An 18889-nucleotide genomic window follows, 5' to 3' on the forward strand; every position below is an offset into this window, starting at 1 on the left:
TCAGGGGTCTGGGCTAAAATGCCCGATGCTTCACAGGTCGCTCTGAAGGTGACCCAGGTGGGTGGCTCTTCACCGTATTCTTGTACCCTGTTTGACGATCACCTAATCATCCCGTTGACCCAAATCGATGCCAGTATTTTCTGTGGTTTTGTCTTTGGTGAATGTGATCCATGTCACTGTGTGGTGAGGTTTATTCACAGTCAGTCTGGTCTGTAAAATAGAATCTGCAGACAGTGAACCTGAAAAGCATACTAGGATCATCCAGGCCTCCCTCCCTAACCTTGGAGCTGGGACCCTCAAAAGCAGGGACACAGAAGGACTTGGAGTGAGCCACCCACCAACTCCAGGGTGAAGGAGAGTGTGAGTTCAGAAAAGCCCCCTTTTGGCTGGTTGTGGTGGCTCATGCCTAGAAACCCAGCACTTTGGGAAGCCAAGGCAAGCAGATCACTTGAGGTCAGGAGTTCAAGACCAGCCTGGCCAACATGGTGAAACCCCATCTCTACTAAAAATACAAAACTTAGCTGGGCATGGTAGCACATGCCTGTAATCCTAGCTACTCGGGAAGCTGAGGTGGGAGAATCTCTTGGACCCCGGAGGCGGAGATTGCAGTGAGCCGAGATCGTGCCACTGTACTCCAGCCTGGGCGACAGAGCGAGACTCCATCTCAAAAAAAAAAAAAAAAAGAAAAGAAAAGAAAAGAAAAGCCCCTTTTCTCCCCAAGAGGCCAATAATCAGTATTCTAGAGCAGCAGCTCCATCCCATGGAGATAGGATGTGAGCCAGAGAAGGCATTAAAATTTTTCCAATAGAAAAAGACTAAAGAGTAAAAAGGTAAAGAGAGGCCAGGCACGGTGGCTCATGCCTGCAATCCCAGCACTTTGGGAGGCCAAAGTCAGAGGATCGCTTGAGCCCAGGAGTTTGAGGCCAGCCCTGGCAACATAGGGAGACCTCATCTCTACAAAAAAAAAAAAAAATTTTATTTTTATTTGTTTTATTTCATTTTATTTATTTATTTATTTATTTTGAGATGGAGTCTCGCTCTGTTTCCCAGGCTGGAGTGCAGTGGTGCAATCTCGGCTCACTGCAAGCTCTGCCTCCCGGGTTCACGCCATTCTCTTGCCTCAGCCTCCTGACTAGCTGGGACTACAGGCGCCCGCCACCACGCCTGGCTAATGGTTTTTTTGTATTTTTAGTAGAGACCGGGTTTCACCTTGTTAGCCAGGATGGTCTCTATCTCCTGACCTCATGATCCACCCGCCTCGGCCTCCCAAAGTACTGGGATTACAGGCGTGAGCCACCGCGCCTGGCCTATTGTATTTTTTTTTTTTTGAGACAGAGTTTCATTCTTGTTGCCCAGGCTGGAGTGCAGTGGCATGATCTTGGCTCGCCACAGCCTCTACCTCCCAGGTTCAAGCAATTCTGCCTCAGCCTCCCGAGTAGCTGGGATTACAGGCATGTGCCACCATGCCCGGCTAATTTTGTATTTATAGTAGAGATGGGGTTTCTCCATGTTGGTCAGGCTGGTCTCGAACTCCCGACCTCAGGTGACCCACCTGCCTTGGCCTCCCAAAGTGTTGGGATTACAGGTGTGAGCCAAAAAATTTTTTTAAATTAGCCAGATATGGTGGTTAAGTTAGCCAGATATGGAGGACACCTGTAGTGTCCTCCGACTCAGGAGGCTCAGGTAGAAGGATCATTTGAGCCCAGGAGGTCAAGGCTGCAGTGAGCTGTGATCAGGCCACTGCACTTCAGCCTGAGCAACAAAGCGAGACCCTGTCTCAAAAAGAAATATAAATAAAATAATAAAAAGGTAAGGCCAGGGCCGTGATGGCTCACACCTGTAATCCCAGCACTTTGGGAGGCCAAGGCTAGAGGATTGCTTAAGCCTAGGAGTTCGAGACCAGCCTGGGCAACATGGCAAAACCCCCCACATGTAACATAAATCCTAAAGTATAATAATAATAATAAATAAATTTAAAAAAAAAATACAAAAATTAGCCAGGCATGGTGGCGCATGCCTGTAATCCCAGCTACTCGGGAGCCTGAGGTAGGAGGATCACCCGAGCCCAGGAGGTTGAGGCTGCGGTGATCACGCCACTGCACTCTAGCCTGGATAACAAAGGGAGACCCTGTCTCACAAATAAATAAATAAAAAGGTAAAGAAAAGCCATGAGATTAATATCAATAACAGTTTAATTGAGCTCAACATATTCTCATTTCAACATATAATCAGTATAAAAAGTGAGATATTTTACATTTTTTTTTCCCCTTGCACCAGTTTTCAGAATCTAGTGTGTGTGGCTGGGCAGGGTGGCTCACGTCTGTAATCCCAGCACTTTGGGAGGTTGAGGCAGGTGGATCACTTGAGGCCAGGAGTTTGAGACCAGCCTGGCCAACATAATGAAACCCCAGCTATACTAAAAATACAAAAATTAGGCGGGCGTGGTGGCTAATGCTTGTAATTCCATCTACTCGGGAGGCTGAGGCAGGAGAATCACTTGAACCCAGAAGGCAGAGGTTGCAGTGAGCTGAAATCGTGCCACTGCACTCTAGTATGGGGAACAGAGCGAGACTATGCCAGAAAAAAAAAAAAAAAAAAAAGGATCTAGTGTGTGCTTTATTGGTTTGCACCAGTCATATTTGCAGTGCCCAGTAGCTACATGTGGCCAGCAACCCTGATACTGGATGGTGCAGCTCTAGAAGATTTTCCTCCAAGAAAGGGGGGTTTTTCCTCCCCACGGGAGCCAGGTGCATCTGGTCTGGATGCCTCCAAGCTGCAGAATGTGTTCTTTGCCTGAGCCAAAGCCTTTCTCCCCTGTGCCTCCCCCTCCACCAGCCAGCGCTGCTCTCTGGGGCTCTCCCTTCCCTGGACAGTCTGTCAGGTGTGGACAGGATTGGGGCATGTCCCCCTGGAATTTTCTCCAAGTCAACCCTTGAGTGTTGGTTTCTCCCCCTGGACACAGGAGGAAGATCCCCAATGATTTAATAATCATAGAAATGATGAGGATTGGCCAGGTGGCTCAAGCCTGTAGTCCCAGCAATTTGAGAGGCCGAGGCAGGTGGATCACTTGAGGTTAGAATTTGAGACCAGCCTGGCCAACATGGTTAAACTCCGTCTCTACTAAAAATACAAAAATTGCTGGTCGTGGTGGTGGATGCCTATAATCCCAGCTACTCGGGAGGCTGAGGCAGGAGAATTGCTTGAACCTAGGAGGCAGAGGTTACAGTGAGCTGAAGTCATGCCACTGCTCTCTAGCCTGGGCAACAGAGTGAGACTCCATCTCAAAAAAAAAAAAAAAATGAGGATGATGTTTCTGCTAATAAGCAGTAGGCCCTGGGCCAAGAAGAAGTGAGGCTTTTCTTCCTTCTTTAGGGAAGTGACATCACTCACCAGCATCCCTTAGCTTGTAGGATTCAGAGCCAAGATTGCCCCCAGAGCCCCCGCTGTTGGCCAGGTCTCTTTCCCCTTTCCCTGTCTCTCCCTGGCCCCAGGGGGCAGGATGGAGAGTTGGGGGGGGGCAGGATGGAGAGTTGAGGGGGGGCAGGATGGAGAGTTGAGGGGGGACAGGATAGAGTTGAGGGGGGGCAGACTGAGTTTTCCTTCATAGCATAAGGAAGAGCTGAAAAGTCCCTGGGCTCAGTGGCTCATGCCTGAGCCACTTTGGGAGACTGAGGTGGGCAGATCACGAGGCCAGGAGATTGAGACCAGCCTGGGCAACATGGTGACACCCTGTCTCTACTGAAAATACAAAATTAGCCGGGCGTGGTGTGCACGCCTGTAGTCCCAGCTACCCAGGAGGCTGAGGTGGGAGAATAGCTGGAATCTGGGAGTCGGAGGTTGCAGTGAGCTGAGATCACACCACTGCACTCCAGCTTGGATGACAGATCGAGACTCTGTCTCAAAAAAAAAAAAAAAGAAAAGAAAAGAAAAAAGAAAAATACTTAGCTTCTTTTTGGGCCAGGCGTGGCGGCTCACACCTATAATCCCAGCAGTTTGGGAGGCCAAGGTGGGCAGATCACAAGGTCAGGAGATTGAGACCATCCTGGCTAACACAGTGAAACCCTGTCTCTACTAAAAATACAAAAAATTAGCAGAGCGTGGTGGCGCACGCCTGTAATTCCAGCTACTTGGGAGGCTGAGGCAGGAGAATCGCTTGAACCCGGGAGGCGGAGGTTGCAGTGAGCCGAGATTGTGCCACTGCACTTCAGCCTGGGTGACAGAGCGAGACTCTGTCTCCAGAAAAGAAACAGAAACATCCCCAGGCCAGGGCAGAGGTTGGGAGATGGAGCGTGGGCACACACAAGCCCCTTCCTCCCCGGCAGCATTCGGGACAACATGGCAGGGGGCCTGTGGCCAACCTGGCCTCTGCGAGAGGAAGTGAGGCCAACTCCTGGCTGGGGATTCACAGCCCCAAAGTGTTTCTCATCTTGGTTTCTCATGTTGGTGGCTTCAGGCCTTTTTTGGAACTGTCTGCTGCCTCTTTATAGTCATGTATTCAACTGGTCATCACCGAGCCTGTGCAGGCGCCCCATGTGTGTTCAAACAGGCCCTGCCCCTACCCGCATTTCCGCACAGAGTTTGCAGACTGGTTGCAGGGACAGACAGCAGGCAGGTAAACCACTGGCTAAGTGGTTTTGGATAGTGGTGAAATGTTATGAAGGAAACAAGCTGGCAGGAGAATGACTGCATAGGCTCATTCAGTGGGGTGGCCAGGGAAGCCCTGTGGAAGAAGGACATTCTGCCAGGGACTTGAATGCCACGGAAGAGCCAGGCCATGAAGATTGTGTCAGGGCATGGGTTCCTGGGACACGGGGTAGCACGCCCGAAGGCCCCAGGTTGGCATGTTTGAGAAGTGGAAGGTGGTGAGGGTTGAGAGGTCACCGGGGCTATGGTGAGTGTCTGGGGTTCCAAAGCTGTGGGATGCCATGATCAGTCACTTGTTTTTATTTATTTATTTGTTTTTTTCTTTTTTCTTTTTGAAACGGAGTTTCGCTCTTGTTGCCCAGGCTGGAGTGCAACAGTGCGATCTCAGCTTCCTGTAACCTCTGCCTCCCTAGTTCAAGCTATTCTCCTGCCTCAGCCTTCCGAGTAGCTGGGATTACAGGCACCCGCCACCACATCCGGCTGATTTTTGTATTTTTATTAGAGACAGGGGTTTCACCATGTTGGCCAGGCTGGTCTCTAACTCCTGACCTCAGGGGATCTGCCCGCCCCAGCCTCCCAAAGTGCTGGGATTACAGTGCCCTACTGAGCTGGGGTTTCTGCCTGGGGCATTTGGTGATGGTGGCGTCCCCATGATCATGAGGAACTGGGATTGGTTGAGATTTGGGGAGGCAGTTCTGGCGTTCCAGGTCACGTTGATCTCAGCAGGTGAGTGCAAGGTGGATGCCAGGAGACCGTGAGCCATTGCTGGTGGGCAGGGATCCGGGCTCTGGAGGCTGCAGGTGCTGGCAGGTCTCACGTCCCCTCCTTTCCCACCTCCCAACCACAGTGATCAACAAATACAAGCGCAGACGATTTCAGAAAACCAAGAACCTGCTGACAGGAGAGACAGAAGCAGACCCAGAAATGATCAAGGTAAACGGGCAGGGTTGTCAGGGCCTATAGGGACCAAGCCAGGCCATTCACAGCTCGTACCAGACCATTGGGGCTGTCATCTGTCACCACCACTGAACCACCGTGCCGGCTCGGTCACACCACCTCCCCTCCCTGAGCACTGGGCTCCTCCTCTGGGAAATGGGGTCAGGAGGCAGCTGTCTCTCAAGGAGTGAGGAGGATCCCAGACAAGGTTACCTGAGCCTCTCGCCAGCCTGGGAGGGGTCTGCATCACTGTCCCATTCTCACATGAGGACACTTGCTCAGTCTCACAGCCAGGAAGTGGCAGGCCAGGGACTCTCACCCACACAGCCAGGCCCCAGAGCCCAAGCTTAGCCTGGCACCAAGCACACACACGAGAATATGGCTTTAGTAGGAACTACAGGATTAATAGTTGCTGTCACTCCTGGTGGGCTGGGGAGCCGAGCAGTTAATCTGTGGTTAACCTGCAGTGGGCACTAAGAAACTTCCTCTCTCCACGGGTGGTCCTGTGTGGGAGGGGTCGTCCCTGCTCATGGGGGTGAGGCCACCGTGCAAGAGTGTGTGGAGCCTGCTGTCGTGAGGCTGGGCTTCGCAGCCTGGTCTAGGATGCCAGCCCTGCCTCTACCTCTACCTCGGTTTTCTACATGTGGGGTGGGAGGATCCTGTCGGTGGCCGGAAGGGTCCTGGGTGGCAGAATCTCTAAGCCTAGGGAGGAGAGCCCTCTGCCAGCAGTTGCTGTGGTGGCTGATGCTCTGCTGCCAAGGTTGTCAGGGGAGATGGCTCATGCCTGTAATCCCAGCCCTTTGGGAGGCTGAAGCAGAAGGATCACTTGAGCCTGGAAGTTCAAGATCAGCCCAGGCAGCATAGTGAGACCCCATCTCTTCCAAAAAAGAGAAAAAGAAAAGAGGCTGTCCGTGGTGGCCCACGCCTCTAATCCCAGCATTTTGGGAGGCCAAGGTGGGAGGATCGTGCTTGAGCCCAGGAATTTGAGACCAGCTTGGGCAACATAGTGAGACCCCATCTCAAAAAAAAAAGAAAGCAAAGATTAAGATTTTCATGGGAACCCTTGGGAGGAAGTGTGCAGAGACTGATAGTCCCTGAGCACCTCCACCTGCCTCTGAGGTCCTTCCCCCATGTTGCCTCAGAGGGCTGAGGACTATGGGCCCGTGGAGGTGATCTCCCATTGGCACCCCAACATCACCATCAACATCGTGGACGACCACACGCCATGGGTGAAGGGCAGTGTGCCCCCTCCCCTGGATCAATGTAAGCTCCCCAGCCCTGCCAGCTGCTTGCAGAGGCCTCTGGGAGGGTGCTCGGGGCCCATCTCCTTGTCTTCTGGCCCCGTCCCCCTGAGAGAGCTTTCCAGGGCTCCACCCTCCCAAGCTCCCCACCCTGTCCTATCCCCTTCTCATGTCCTCTCCCTCTCCCACACCACCACCCCTGGGGACCCCAGGACTGACTTCCACACGCCAGCATCGGTCTATAGTCAAGTCCCATCCAGCCCACAAACTGTTTTCAAAAAATGTCTATCACTTGCCAACTTTTGAAATTGAGGCAGTATCACTTAAAAGCCACAATTTCTGGCTTATTTTATAAAACTGGGTTACATGGTCACCCACGAGGCAGCCGTGGGCTGGAGCTGAGCCACAGCTGCCCCCTTCAGTGGGGACCTGCCTGCCCTTTGCCCCTGGTCCCCTCTGCTGAGGTCAAGGCGCCCTTTAGCTCCTCATGGTGTGACCTAGAAATGTCCCCCGTCCTCCAGTCTCTGTAGAGGGGCCCTGTTGGGTCCCTCCAGACATCTGAGGCCTGTGTGTACCCTGGCCTCCTGCCCGGGCCAAACAGTGCCCCTGTCCCCACATGCTGCAGATGTGAAGTTCGACGCCGTGAGCGGTGACTACTATCCCATCATCTACTTCAATGACTACTGGAACCTGCAGAAGGACTACTACCCCATCAATGAGAGCCTGGCCAGCCTGCCGCTCCGTGTCTCCTTCTGCCCGCTCTCGCTTTGGCGCTGGCAGCTTTATGCCGCCCAGAGCACCAAGTCGCCCTGGAACTTCCTGGGCGATGAGTTGTACGAGCAGTCAGATGAGGAGCAGGACTCGGTGAAGGTGAGTGCTGCCGGGGTGGGCGGGACTTCCCGGTGCCTTCCTGGGCGCAAGAGGCCAAGAGGAAGTGTGCCAGGCCTGAGCTGTGGGACCTCCCGCCTGGTGCTCCTCTGCCCACAGTTTCACAACCTCCCAGGTCCCTTCTCCACAGTGAAAGGAAGTGGGCACCCGGCCCTCCAGCCCTAGATGACTGGGGGTCCTCTCCCCAGGCTGTTGTGTTGGACCCTTTGGATCCGGACCCGTCCCTTCCTCCTTCTGTCCCAGACCTTGTGTCCCTGGCCCTGGGCTCCAACTCCGTGTCTCTGCCATCTCACTGGGTCCTGAAACGTCAGCCCGTGTCTGTGGTGTGAGGCTCAGCTTTGCCTCCTGGACTGTCGTCACTGTTGGGTCTCTGCTCCTGGCTCCCAGTGTCCCTTCACCCACTCCCCGCAGCACTCCCTTGGCCTCTGCCTCTTCCCCTAGTGCCATCTCCCCGTCTCTTCTGTCTTTGTGAGTCACCCTCCTCTCTGTCCCCATCTGCCCATCTCTGACCCATTCTCCTCCTGGCTGGCCCACCTTCAACCTCCCTCTACAGGCGGCCCCAGGGGCAGCCCTCAGGGGACAAAAGCTAGTGAAGGTGCTCCTGGGTGGGGACAGGCTGTGCTCACAAGTGTCCCCTGCAGGTGGCCCTGCTGGAGACCAACCCCTACCTGCTGGCACTCACCATCATCGTGTCTATCGTTCACAGTGTCTTCGAGTTTCTGGCCTTCAAGAATGGTAGGAACGGGACCCCAGGGCTGGTGAGAGGCTGTGCAGGGTGGGGGACAGGACCTGCCCCCTTTCTCCTCCCCTGCCTCCCCCACATGTCCTCCCCCTGCCTGGGGTCTCTCAGCCCCACTCTCCAGAGGCCTAGTGAGCTGGGGAGGGGCAGTGGCCCCAAAACTCCCAACCCAGAAATTCCCACCCACCGGGTGTGGAGCTGAGGGAGGGGCTGGCCCGGTGGTGGGGCAGAGGCCAGGCCAATACTGCCAGGAAGCAGGGCTGGGGAACTCCAGAGCCAAGAGCAGGGAAGCCCCGGAGCTGCTCCTGCCACCCTGCCCGGCAGGCTGCCTGCTGCGGGAGGCCGCTTAGGGCTGAGTGGACGGGGCCTGCCCGAGTGGGAAGGAGGAGCACTGTCCCCCAAAGGTCCCTAGGTTCTAAGGCTGACCATACTGATGGCCAGCATTTGAAGAGAAGCAGCCACATGCCAGGCACTGTCCTGGGTACCCTCCCCAGGTAGCTCCTTGAGCCCTGTGGGAGCCAGAGGCTCAGGGATGTCACTTGCCCAGTCACACAGTTCCTAAGGGGCAGATGGTTCCAGCCCCAACTCTCATCTTCTAGGCCCTGCAGGCCACTTCTTCCTTGCCCAGAGCACCCCATTCTGAAGGAGTGGCCTGCGGCCCTGTAGCTCCCGCAGGCGGCAGGAGGAATGAGTAGTAGTCCTGGTATTAAGACACTATTGCCGGCCTGACGGTGGCTCTCGCCTGTAATCCCAGCGCTTTGGGAGGCCAAGGTGGGAGGATCGCCTGAGCCCAGGAGTTTGAGACCAGCCTGGGCAACAAAGCGAGATTCGTTTCTACATAATTTTTTTTAAGAATTAGCTGGGCATGGCAGCGCGTGCCTGTGGTCTCAGCTACTCAGGAGGCTTGGGCCTGAAAAGTCAAGGCTGCCGTGAGCCGCGATCACACCACTGAACTCCAGCCTAGGCAACAGAGTGAGACCCTGTTCCAAAAAAAAGGACGTTCTTGCCGTTATTGAGAACTACCATCTGGAAGAATGCAGTGTCATACAGGCACAGGAGCTGGTGCCGACCCCAGCCAGCCATCTACCAGCTGTCGCTGAGAGATGGGACCCTTCTGCCTGGGAGCTGGCTTGGCTGGGGTCCAGTGAGAAACGAGGCACAAGAAGGCTGTTCCTCCCCAGTGTCATACAGCAGGGGGCGCAGGCCTCACTTGGCACCAGTGCTGTGTGGCCTCCCTGGTCTAAGGAGGGGCTTGGGCCCAACTGCTCCCACCAGAACCCACCAGAACCTTGTCTCCAGACCCATTCTTCTTAGTTGGGACGGGGGTCAGTCTGATGGGCAGGGGTGGATGGGATGAGCCTATGGAGTGTGCCAGAGCTCTGGGATGTGGGGGAGCTCTGGGATGGGGTAGGGTGCAGATGGACCAGAATTCACAGCCCTCACTCCCTGAGTGCAGAGCTGGCCCTGACCCTGCATGACTGCAGACCTGGCTCCACCACTGTGCTACAGACGTGGTGGCTCAGCCTCCTGTGGCTGCCGTTAGATGCTCAGCTGGGCAGGGTCAAGAGAGGGGTGTCCATGGTGAGACCAGGGCTCAGAGAGGAGCACGCTGACAAGGATCCTTGGCAGCATCTAGGCGGAGCACTGGAAGGAGCTCCAGACTGGAGCCCAGGGTCCTTGTCAGTTTCCTGAGCATGTCTGTGAGCCAGTTCCTTCCTGGTGTCGGCGGGGGCCTGGAGGAGGTGGTCTTGAAGTGCATGCCACAGATCTTCCTTCCCAGGGAGGGCGGGCTGGCACCACGGTGCGGCACAGATCTGGCGTCCCTTCAGATTCTGCCATGCCAGGCTGTTTGGCCTCAGGGAAGCAGCTTCCCTGACCAGCCCTTAGCACCTGGCACGTGGTGAGCCCCGTCCATGGTACCAGTCACCGTCACCATCAGTCAAGGGACTGCACCTTGGGGTGCTGGGTGCTGACGTCCTATAGGAGGGCTCCAGGGGTGCTGCCTGTCTGGTGCTCTGGGGGCCACCCAATGAATGAGAGAGCCTTCCTGGGAGAGAGGGGTCTCGTTCAGCACCCCTCCTGAGGACCCAGCCCCACCCCAGAGTGTGAGGAGGATGCAGGCCAAGGGGGCCTGAGGGAGCTGCAGTAGGGTCTCAGCACCTCCTCAGCCTCCTGGTTCCCCCCTACCCCCTGCGCACAGACATCCAGTTCTGGAACAGCCGGCAGTCCCTGGAGGGCCTGTCCGTGCGCTCCGTCTTCTTCGGCGTTTTCCAGTCATTCGTGGTCCTCCTCTACATCCTGGACAACGAGACCAACTTCGTGGTCCAGGTCAGCGTCTTCATCGGGGTCCTCATCGACCTCTGGAAGATCACCAAGGTCATGGATGTCCGGGTAAGGCTGGGGCGCCGTGCTGTCTCGGGAGCTGCAGGGGTTGGGAGGGGGTAGTGTGGCCCAGCTGGACCCTGGAGCTGGCCCCCGGGGGATTCCCAGCAAGTGCCTCACTCCCAGGACTGAGGGGATTTTCTCACCAGGGGATTTTTTGGGTCACACATGGGGCAGGGGAACTGGGAACGGTGGGGAAGGGCAGGGGCTGGTTCTGGCTTGTAGGGTGGGAGCCAGCGTAGCAACTGACCATGGCGCCCACCTCATGCACAGCTGGACCGGGAGCACAGGGTGGCAGGGATCTTCCCCCGCCTATCCTTCAAGGACAAATCCACGTATATCGAGTCCTCAACCAAAGTGTATGATGATGTGAGTGTCCTTCACAGTGGGCCCCTGGGGGTGGTCTCCAGGTACCCACGTACCCCTGAGGCACCCGGGGCCGGTCATCTGTCTGCTGGACCCATGCTTTACGGCCTGTGCCACATCCTCTGTGTCCCCCACCTGCCATAACTGCTTCCTGGGCGAGTCCAGAGTCCCCAGGGCTACCTGGAAATTCCCCCTGCCTGGCCTGCCAGACCAGGTGTGGTGGGTGAGGGTGGGGAGCAGGGCTGCCAGGCAGAGCCGAGGAGCTGGCTGACAGCCCCACCCTGTGGCCCCACAGATGGCGTTCCGGTACCTGTCCTGGATCCTCTTCCCGCTCCTGGGCTGCTATGCCGTCTACAGTCTTCTGTACCTGGAGCACAAGGGCTGGTACTCCTGGGTGCTCAGCATGCTCTACGGCTTCCTGCTGACCTTTGGTGAGCGGCCCGGCCACCCCAGGAGAGAGCAGGCCCCATGCTGGGCAGGGCTCACAGCCCAGTGTAGGAGACAGACCCATCCCCAGACAGGGACAACCTAAGGTGGGCAGAGCTGGGATATAGGGAGGCCTGAGGGCATACGTGGCCCCATCTGGGGACAGAGAGGACTTTAGGGAGGACATGAACAGTACTCTTCAGTCCTCATTCTCAGGGGACCTTTGTGTCTTGGGAACAAGTAAACAAGTAGGGCCAGGTGCAGTGGCTCACACCTGTTATCCCAATGCTTTGGGAGGCCAAGGCAGGAGGATCACTTGAGCCCAGGAATTCATGACCAGCCTGGGCAACATGGCAAGACCTGATCTCTACAAAAAACACAGAAATTATTGGGGAGTGGTGGTGCGTGCCTGTAGTCCCAGCTACCTGGGAGGCTGAGGTGGGAGGATCACTTGAGTCTGGGAGGTTGAAGCTGCAGTGAGCCATGATTATGCCACTGCACTCCAGCCTGGGTGACAGAGTGAGACCCTGTCTCAAAAAACAAAACACCAGGTGAATCACAGCCAATAATGAGTACTGTGAAGGGCAGAGTGGTGGGGGGATGCACATTAATAGGGGTCGGGGGGCCCCTCTGAGGACAGGACATTTAAACCGAGGCCTCAAGTATCCAGGGAGGGAGCTGTGCGGATGTGACAGAAGGCCCCACCAGTGCAGAGGCCGCTGGTAGAGTGTGCCCAGGTGTAGGAAGTGGTAGAGTGTGCCCAGGTGTAGGAAGTGGTAGAGTGTGCCCAGCTGTAGGAAGTGGTAAGGGGGCTGGTATGGCCAGTGCAGAGTGCACAGGGGAAAGGTGGTAGAGGACGTCCCTCCGCTCATGGGTGCTCTCACTGCAGGCTTCATCACCATGACGCCCCAGCTCTTCATCAACTACAAGCTCAAGTCCGTGGCCCACCTTCCCTGGCGCATGCTCACCTACAAGGCCCTCAACACATTCATCGACGACCTGTTCGCCTTTGTCATCAAGATGCCCGTTATGTACCGGATCGGCTGCCTGCGGGACGGTGAGGCCCGGTGGGCAGGTGGGGGCTCCCACCAGAACAGGGCCCCGAGGCAGTCTTTAGGGCCCAGGTCTGAGGGGGTGCCATGGCCCCAGGTGGGGTGTTCAGTCTAAGGGGGCTCGGCCCCGCCCTTGCATCACGCCCTCTTCACCCAGGCCCAGCTGGCTGTGGACGGGCCAGCCCAACCTCACACTACCTCCCACCCCTCTCCAGATGTGGTTTTCTTCATCTACCTCTACCAACGGTGGATCTACCGCGTCGACCCCACCCGAGTCAACGAGTTTGGCATGAGTGGAGAAGACCCCACAGCTGCTGCCCCCGTGGCCGAGGTTCCCACAGCAGCAGGGGCCCTCACGCCCACACCTGCACCCACCACGACCACCGCCGCCAGGGAGGAGGCCTCCACGTCCCTGCCCACCAAGCCCACCCAGGGGGCCAGCTCTGCCAGCGAGCCCCAGGAAGCCCCTCCAAAGCCAGCAGAGGACAAGAAAAAGGATTAGTCGCGACTGGTCCTCGCCTGCTCCGGCTCCTGGCGACCACTACCCCTGCGCCCCGGCCCCCTCGCCTCTCCTCCCTGTTGCCCTTTCCCTGGACAGATCAGGCCGGGGCGGCGGGAGGCCCGCCTCAGGTCAGGGCCCAGCGTGTGACGTAGGGGCCGGGGCAGGCCAGGGCTTGTTTGTGGAGGCGCCGTCTGTCCCTCTGTCCCTCTGTGTTTCCAGCCATCTCGCCCTGCCAGCCCAGCACCACTGGGAATCATGGTGAAGCCGACGCGGCGTTGCCAAGGGGGTGGGTTGGGCGGGGGCGGGGCCGGGCCCCCCTACGGGATGCCCATGGCCATTCATCATCTTGTCCCTCGTCCCCCTACCACACTCCCCCTCCTAGACCGCCGCCCTTTAACACAGTCTGGATTTAATAAATTCATATGGGTGTTTAACTTAAACTCAGCACTGCCCCTTCTCCTCGTGCCTTCCTTCCTCTGTTGCCTTGGAGAACAGTTTCAAGCAGGGATGAGGTGGCTCTCCTGGGTCCGGGAGAGTGACCTGCAGGGTACGGGACGTGTAAAGGTGGGGATTGTGACCTTGTGCCAAGAGCCATACCTGGCCGGGCGCGGTGGCTCACGCCTATAATCCCAACACTTTGGGAGGCCGAAGTGGATGGATCACTTGAGGTCAGGAGTTTGGGACCAGCCTGGCCAACATATTGAAACCCTGTCTCTATTAAAAATACAAAAATTAATTGGGAATGGTGGCAGGCACCTGTAATCACAGATACTCGAGAGGCTGAGGCAGGAGAATCATTTGAACTCGGGAGGCAGAGGTTGCAGTGAGCCCAGATCACACACTGCACTCCAGCCTGGGCAACAGAGCAAGATTCCATCTCAAAAAAAAAAAAAAAGCCATACCTGCCAGGCCAGGCCTCTTCCTCACTTCTCGCCCTCCCACCAGCCCTCTGAGATTTCATTAACTGGCCTCATGTCAGATTCCCGGGGAAGCTGCTTGCAGGGAGCTCACTGCCCTGTACCCTTTCCTGCCAGCTGCCCCTGCTGGGTGCAGGCTGGAGCCTCCCATGTGCCCGCTGAATGTCTCCTAACCCGGCGCCACCAGGCAGGGCCAAGTACAGCTTTCAGCCGGGTCGCCATGAGCACCTGCCACCCTGAGGCCTCAGCACAGCAGTTGGGGCACGCTAAATGTGTGCCCTTGACTTTTTGTGCTGACACCCACTCACTCCCAATTTTGGGGAGCATGGGAGTGAAGGCTCAGCCGGCCTGAGTGGCACCTGGCTGGAGCACTGGTGGAGGGCATGGGGGTGAAGGCTCAGCAGGCCTGAGTGGCACCTGGCTGTCTGGCTGTAGCACTCCATGAGTGTTGGGGTGTCATATCACATCCCCGGGGCTGCCTGTGCCGACGACCAGCCATGCCCTCCAGAGGTGGCATGAGTTGGACTTCCCATCCCAGCCCCTGGTGCTGGGGCCCTTCGCCCACTGGATAGGTGAGCTGTGTTCTGAGGGGTGGGGACCCTACATTCCCAGGTTTACTGTTTTGGGGGGTGGTCTCAGCAACACTTCTGGGATAGGGGGCCCAGTGCTGAGGACCACACCAGGTTCCTTCAGGCTCCAGCTGCCACCCCATATTGCAGAGCCAGTCAGGAGAACCATGAGGCCCCAGGGAGATGATGGCGCTCTTGGAGCCCCACACCACAGGCCCACAGGCCATGACAGCCTCCCATCCCTCAGGGCAGCCATGGGTCTCCATTACCCACCCCCCAACTCTATACCATTCCATGGATCCCCGGTGCCCTTGGAGGAACCCCAGGCTCTGCACCATGGCCTGACTATGGGCTCCTAGGAACCCTGGAGGTACAGGGCTCGGCAGACCCTTGAGACTGGTGGTCTCTCCAGCCACCTGGACTCCCTAGCCTCGTCACCCCTGGCTCTTCTTCCTCTCACAGCTCCACGCCCAAGCCTTTGACAAGGCCCATCAGCTACCCCCACGACTCCCTGGGGGTCTCACCTCTTCATTGGGACCACCTGCTCCACCTGCTCCATGCCCCTCCTTACCCTGTGGTGTTCTTGCTCAGTGTTCTGTCTGGTCCCCTGTCCCAGTCCTGCCCTCCCCACATCCCATTCACACTCTAGCTAACAGCTAGAGGGAACTTTTCTTTTTCTTTGAGACAGAGTCTCGCTCTGTTGCCCAGGCTGTAGTGTAGTGGTAGGATCTCAGCTCACTGCAACCTCTGCCTCCTGGGTTCAAGTGATTCTCCTGTCTCAGCCTCCTGAGTAGCTAGGATTACAGGCATGCACCACCACGCTTGGCTAATTTTTTGTATTTTTAGTAGAGACGGGGTTTCGCCATGTTGTCCAGGCTGGTCTTGACCTCAAGCAATCTGCCCACCTCAGCCTCCCAAAGTGCTGGGATTACAGACATGAGCCACCACGCCCAGCCCAGCTACAGGAAACTTTATAGTTTATTCTACTAAAGCACAAACCTGACCCTGCCCAGCCCTTGCTCAGAACCTACTGTGGCTGCACAGTGACTTCAGGAGAAAGCGCAGGCTCCTTACTAGGGACTGAGACCTTGGTGATGGGGACACTTAACCCCTGCATCCAGCCTGGTCTTCCCCCTACCTGGATCCTGCCCCCAGGCACACAACCCCTGTCCACTTTTTTTTTTTCTTTGAGACAAAGTCTTGCGTTGTCCTCCAGGCTGGAGTGCAGTGGCACAATCACAGCCCTGCAGCCTTGACCTGCTGGCACAAGTGATCCTCCTGCCTCAGCCTCCCAACTACCTAGGACCACAGGCAAGTGCCACTATGCCTGCGTAATTTTTTATTTATTTATTTATTTATTTTGTATTTTTATTTATTATTATTTTTTGAGATGGAGTCTCGCTCTTGTTGCCCAGGCTGGAGTGCAGTGGCATGATCTTGGCTCACTGCAACCTCCACCTCCCGGGTTCAAGCGATTCTCCTGCCTCAGCCTCCTGAGTAGCTGGGATTACAGGCACCTGCCACCATGCCCGGCTAATTTTTGTATTTTTAGTAGAGACAGGGTTTCACCATCTTGGCCAGCCTGGTCTCGAACTCCTGACCTCTTGATCCACCTGCCTCGGTCTCTCAAAGTGCTGGGATTACAAGTGTGACCCACTGCACCTGGCCGCCTGCATAATTTTTAAATTTTTTGTAGAGTTGGGGTCTCTCGATGTTGCCAAAGCTGGTTTCAAACTCCTGGCCTCAAGCAGTCCTCCCATCTGGGCCTCCCAGAGTGCTGGGATTACAGGCCTGAGCCATCAGAGCTGGCTCATCCTTCTTTATCTTACCCATGTGTCCTTCAAGCTGTGGCTCCAATGCTCACTCCTGTAGGAAGCCCTCCCTGACTGCCAAGTTCTCTGGGGTCTCTCATGGCAGCCCTGCCCACTATGAGTCATCACTGGGGACAGGTTGGTCTCTTCCACTGGATGGAGCCCCGTCAGGACATAGCCAGACCTGTCTTGATCACTGCTGTGTCCCCAGCATAGGGCCAGACACAGAGAAGCCACGCCAGGAATATTTAATGAGTGCATGTTGAACAACCCCAACATTCACTTTCCCAGACACATGGACACATCCAGAAGTGTGGACCGCGGTGGGGCTCATATTCAGACACTGGAGACTGTGACAAGCAGTCAACAAATGTAACAGCTGAACCCTGCCCCTGGGTAGTGCCGTGTGCTGGGGTGTTTTGTGTGTACAGCCAGGACCAAGACAGACACAGACCTGCCATCACGGGGCTCACAGCCCAGCAGAAATCCTGAGCACTGAGGATATCTGACATGTCTTTTTTAATTTTAATTTTTATTTATTTACTTTTTTTTTTTTTCTTGAGACGGAGTCTCGCTCTGTTGCTCAGGGTGGAGTGCAGTGGCACAATCTCAGCTCACTGCAACCTTCGCCTCTCAAGTTCAAGCAGTTCTTCTGTCTCAGCCTCCTGAGTAGCTGGGACTACAGGCACCCACTACCAAGCCCAGCTAACTTTTGTAGTTTTAGTAGAGACAGGGTTTCACATTTCACCATATTGGTCAGGCTGGTCTCAAACTCCTGACCTCAAGTGATCTGCCTGCCTCAGCCTCCCTCAGTGCTGGGATTACAGGCATGAGCCATGGCGCCTGGCTATCCTTTTTATTTATTTATTTATTTATTGAGACAAAGTCTTGCTCTGTCGCCCAAACTGGAGTGCAGTGGCGCGATCTCGGCTCACTGTAAGCTCTGCCTCCCAGGTTCAAGCAATTCTTCTACCTCCGCCTCCTGAGTAGCTGGGATTACAGGAGTGCGCCACCACGTCCAGCTAATTTTTGTATTTTTAGTAGAGATGGTGTTTTACCATGTTGGTCAGGCTGGTCTCAAACTCCTGACCTCGTGATCTACCCGCCTCAGCCTCACAAAGTGCTGGGATTACAGATGTGAGCCACCGTGCCTGGCCCCCTTTTTATTTACTTTTTTTTTTTTTTTTTTGAGATGGAGTCACTGTCACCCAGGCTGGAGTGAGTGCAGTGGCACGATCTCAGTTCACTGCAACCTCCGCCTCCCGGGTTCAAGTGATTCTCCTGCCTCACCTTCCTGAGTAGCTGGGATTATAGGTGTCCGCCACCACACCAGCTAATTTTTGTATTTTTAGTAGACATGGGGTTTCACCATGTTGGCCAGGTTGGTCTTGAACTCCGGACCTCAAGTGATCTGCCTGCCTCAGCCTCCCAAAGTGCTGGGCTTACAGACGTGAGCCACCGTGCCCGGCCCTGACATGTCCTTTTAGTCACTCAGCAAACTTTTTTTTTTTTTGAGACAGTCTCATTCTGTCACCTAGGCTGGAGTGCATGATCTCGGCTCACTGCAGCCTCCGCTTCCTGGGTTCAAGCGATTGTCCTGCCTCAGCCTCCTTAGTAGCTGGGACTAGAGGCACACATGCCACCATGCCCGGCTAGTTTTGTATTTTTAGTAGAGACGGGGTTTCACCACGTTGGCCAGGCTGATCTTGAGCTCCTGACCTCAGGTGATCCACCTGCTTTGGCCTCCCAAAGTGCTGGGATTACAGGCATGAGCCACTGCACCCAGCCTCAACAAACATTTTTGAGGCCTGGCATTGGCAAGGGGCAGAGAGGAATCAGGAGAGCTTCTGGTCCTATAACAACTGGAGCTGCTATTTGTCATCCTTATCATAAGCCAAGCGCTAGTGTAAGTGCTGCATGTGGTTGGCTTCATCCATTACATTTAATATTATTCAGTGTCCTCGTCACCTTACTGGTCCATCACTCTGCCCTCATCTCCACCTCTTTCCTGTCAGTCACTCTGCACCAGCCTTCTTGCTATTCCTTAAGCATGCCATGCATGTTCCTACCACAGGGCCTTTGCACGTGCTAGCCCCTGTGCTTTGAACACTCTCCCCCAGATATCCACAAGAATCCCTCACCTCCTTTGACTCCCTGTTCAAATGGCACCTCTCAGACCCTGATCTTCCTAACCCAAACTATCCTCCAAACTCATTCTCTTTATTCTGCTCTATCCTGTAATACTGCCATCACCATCAGATATGTATTTGCTTATCTGTTTTCCATCTGTCTCCTCAGTTGGATTTCCTTGATGGCAACGGCTTTTTGTCTGCTGTGTGCCTTGCTATGTCCCTAGCTTTCAGAGCAGTGCTTGACACTGTTACGCTGTGTGTAATAACTGTACATTGAAGAGCCA

At 55.5% G+C, this 18889-nt stretch overlaps 1 protein-coding gene across 4 annotated transcripts in view; it reads left to right on the top strand.

Moving 5' to 3' along the window:
- The window catches only part of CLPTM1 (CLPTM1 regulator of GABA type A receptor forward trafficking), a 38809-nt gene extending 25189 nt beyond the window's left edge, over positions 1 to 13620 (top strand). For 2 of the 4 annotated variants that reach the window (XM_054540684.2, XM_024236896.2), the window contains exons 6-14: positions 5492 to 5577; positions 6723 to 6843; positions 7447 to 7691; positions 8351 to 8444; positions 10649 to 10839; positions 11104 to 11199; positions 11492 to 11627; positions 12512 to 12679; positions 12890 to 13620. In XM_054540684.2, coding sequence (XP_054396659.1) covers positions 5492 to 5577; positions 6723 to 6843; positions 7447 to 7691; positions 8351 to 8444; positions 10649 to 10839; positions 11104 to 11199; positions 11492 to 11627; positions 12512 to 12679; positions 12890 to 13176 — 1424 coding nt within the window. In that variant the 3' untranslated portion in view covers positions 13177 to 13620. The remainder of the gene's footprint in view (positions 1 to 5491; positions 5578 to 6722; positions 6844 to 7446; positions 7692 to 8350; positions 8445 to 10648; positions 10840 to 11103; positions 11200 to 11491; positions 11628 to 12511; positions 12680 to 12889) is intronic. The other 2 variants (XM_063719573.1, XM_063719572.1) reach the window with 1 other exon arrangement.
- Positions 13621 to 18889: the final 5269 nt, after the last annotated feature.

This window comes from Pongo abelii, chromosome 20 (assembly GCF_028885655.2).
Source record: "Pongo abelii isolate AG06213 chromosome 20, NHGRI_mPonAbe1-v2.0_pri, whole genome shotgun sequence".
Classification (NCBI taxonomy): domain Eukaryota; kingdom Metazoa; phylum Chordata; class Mammalia; order Primates; family Hominidae; genus Pongo; species Pongo abelii.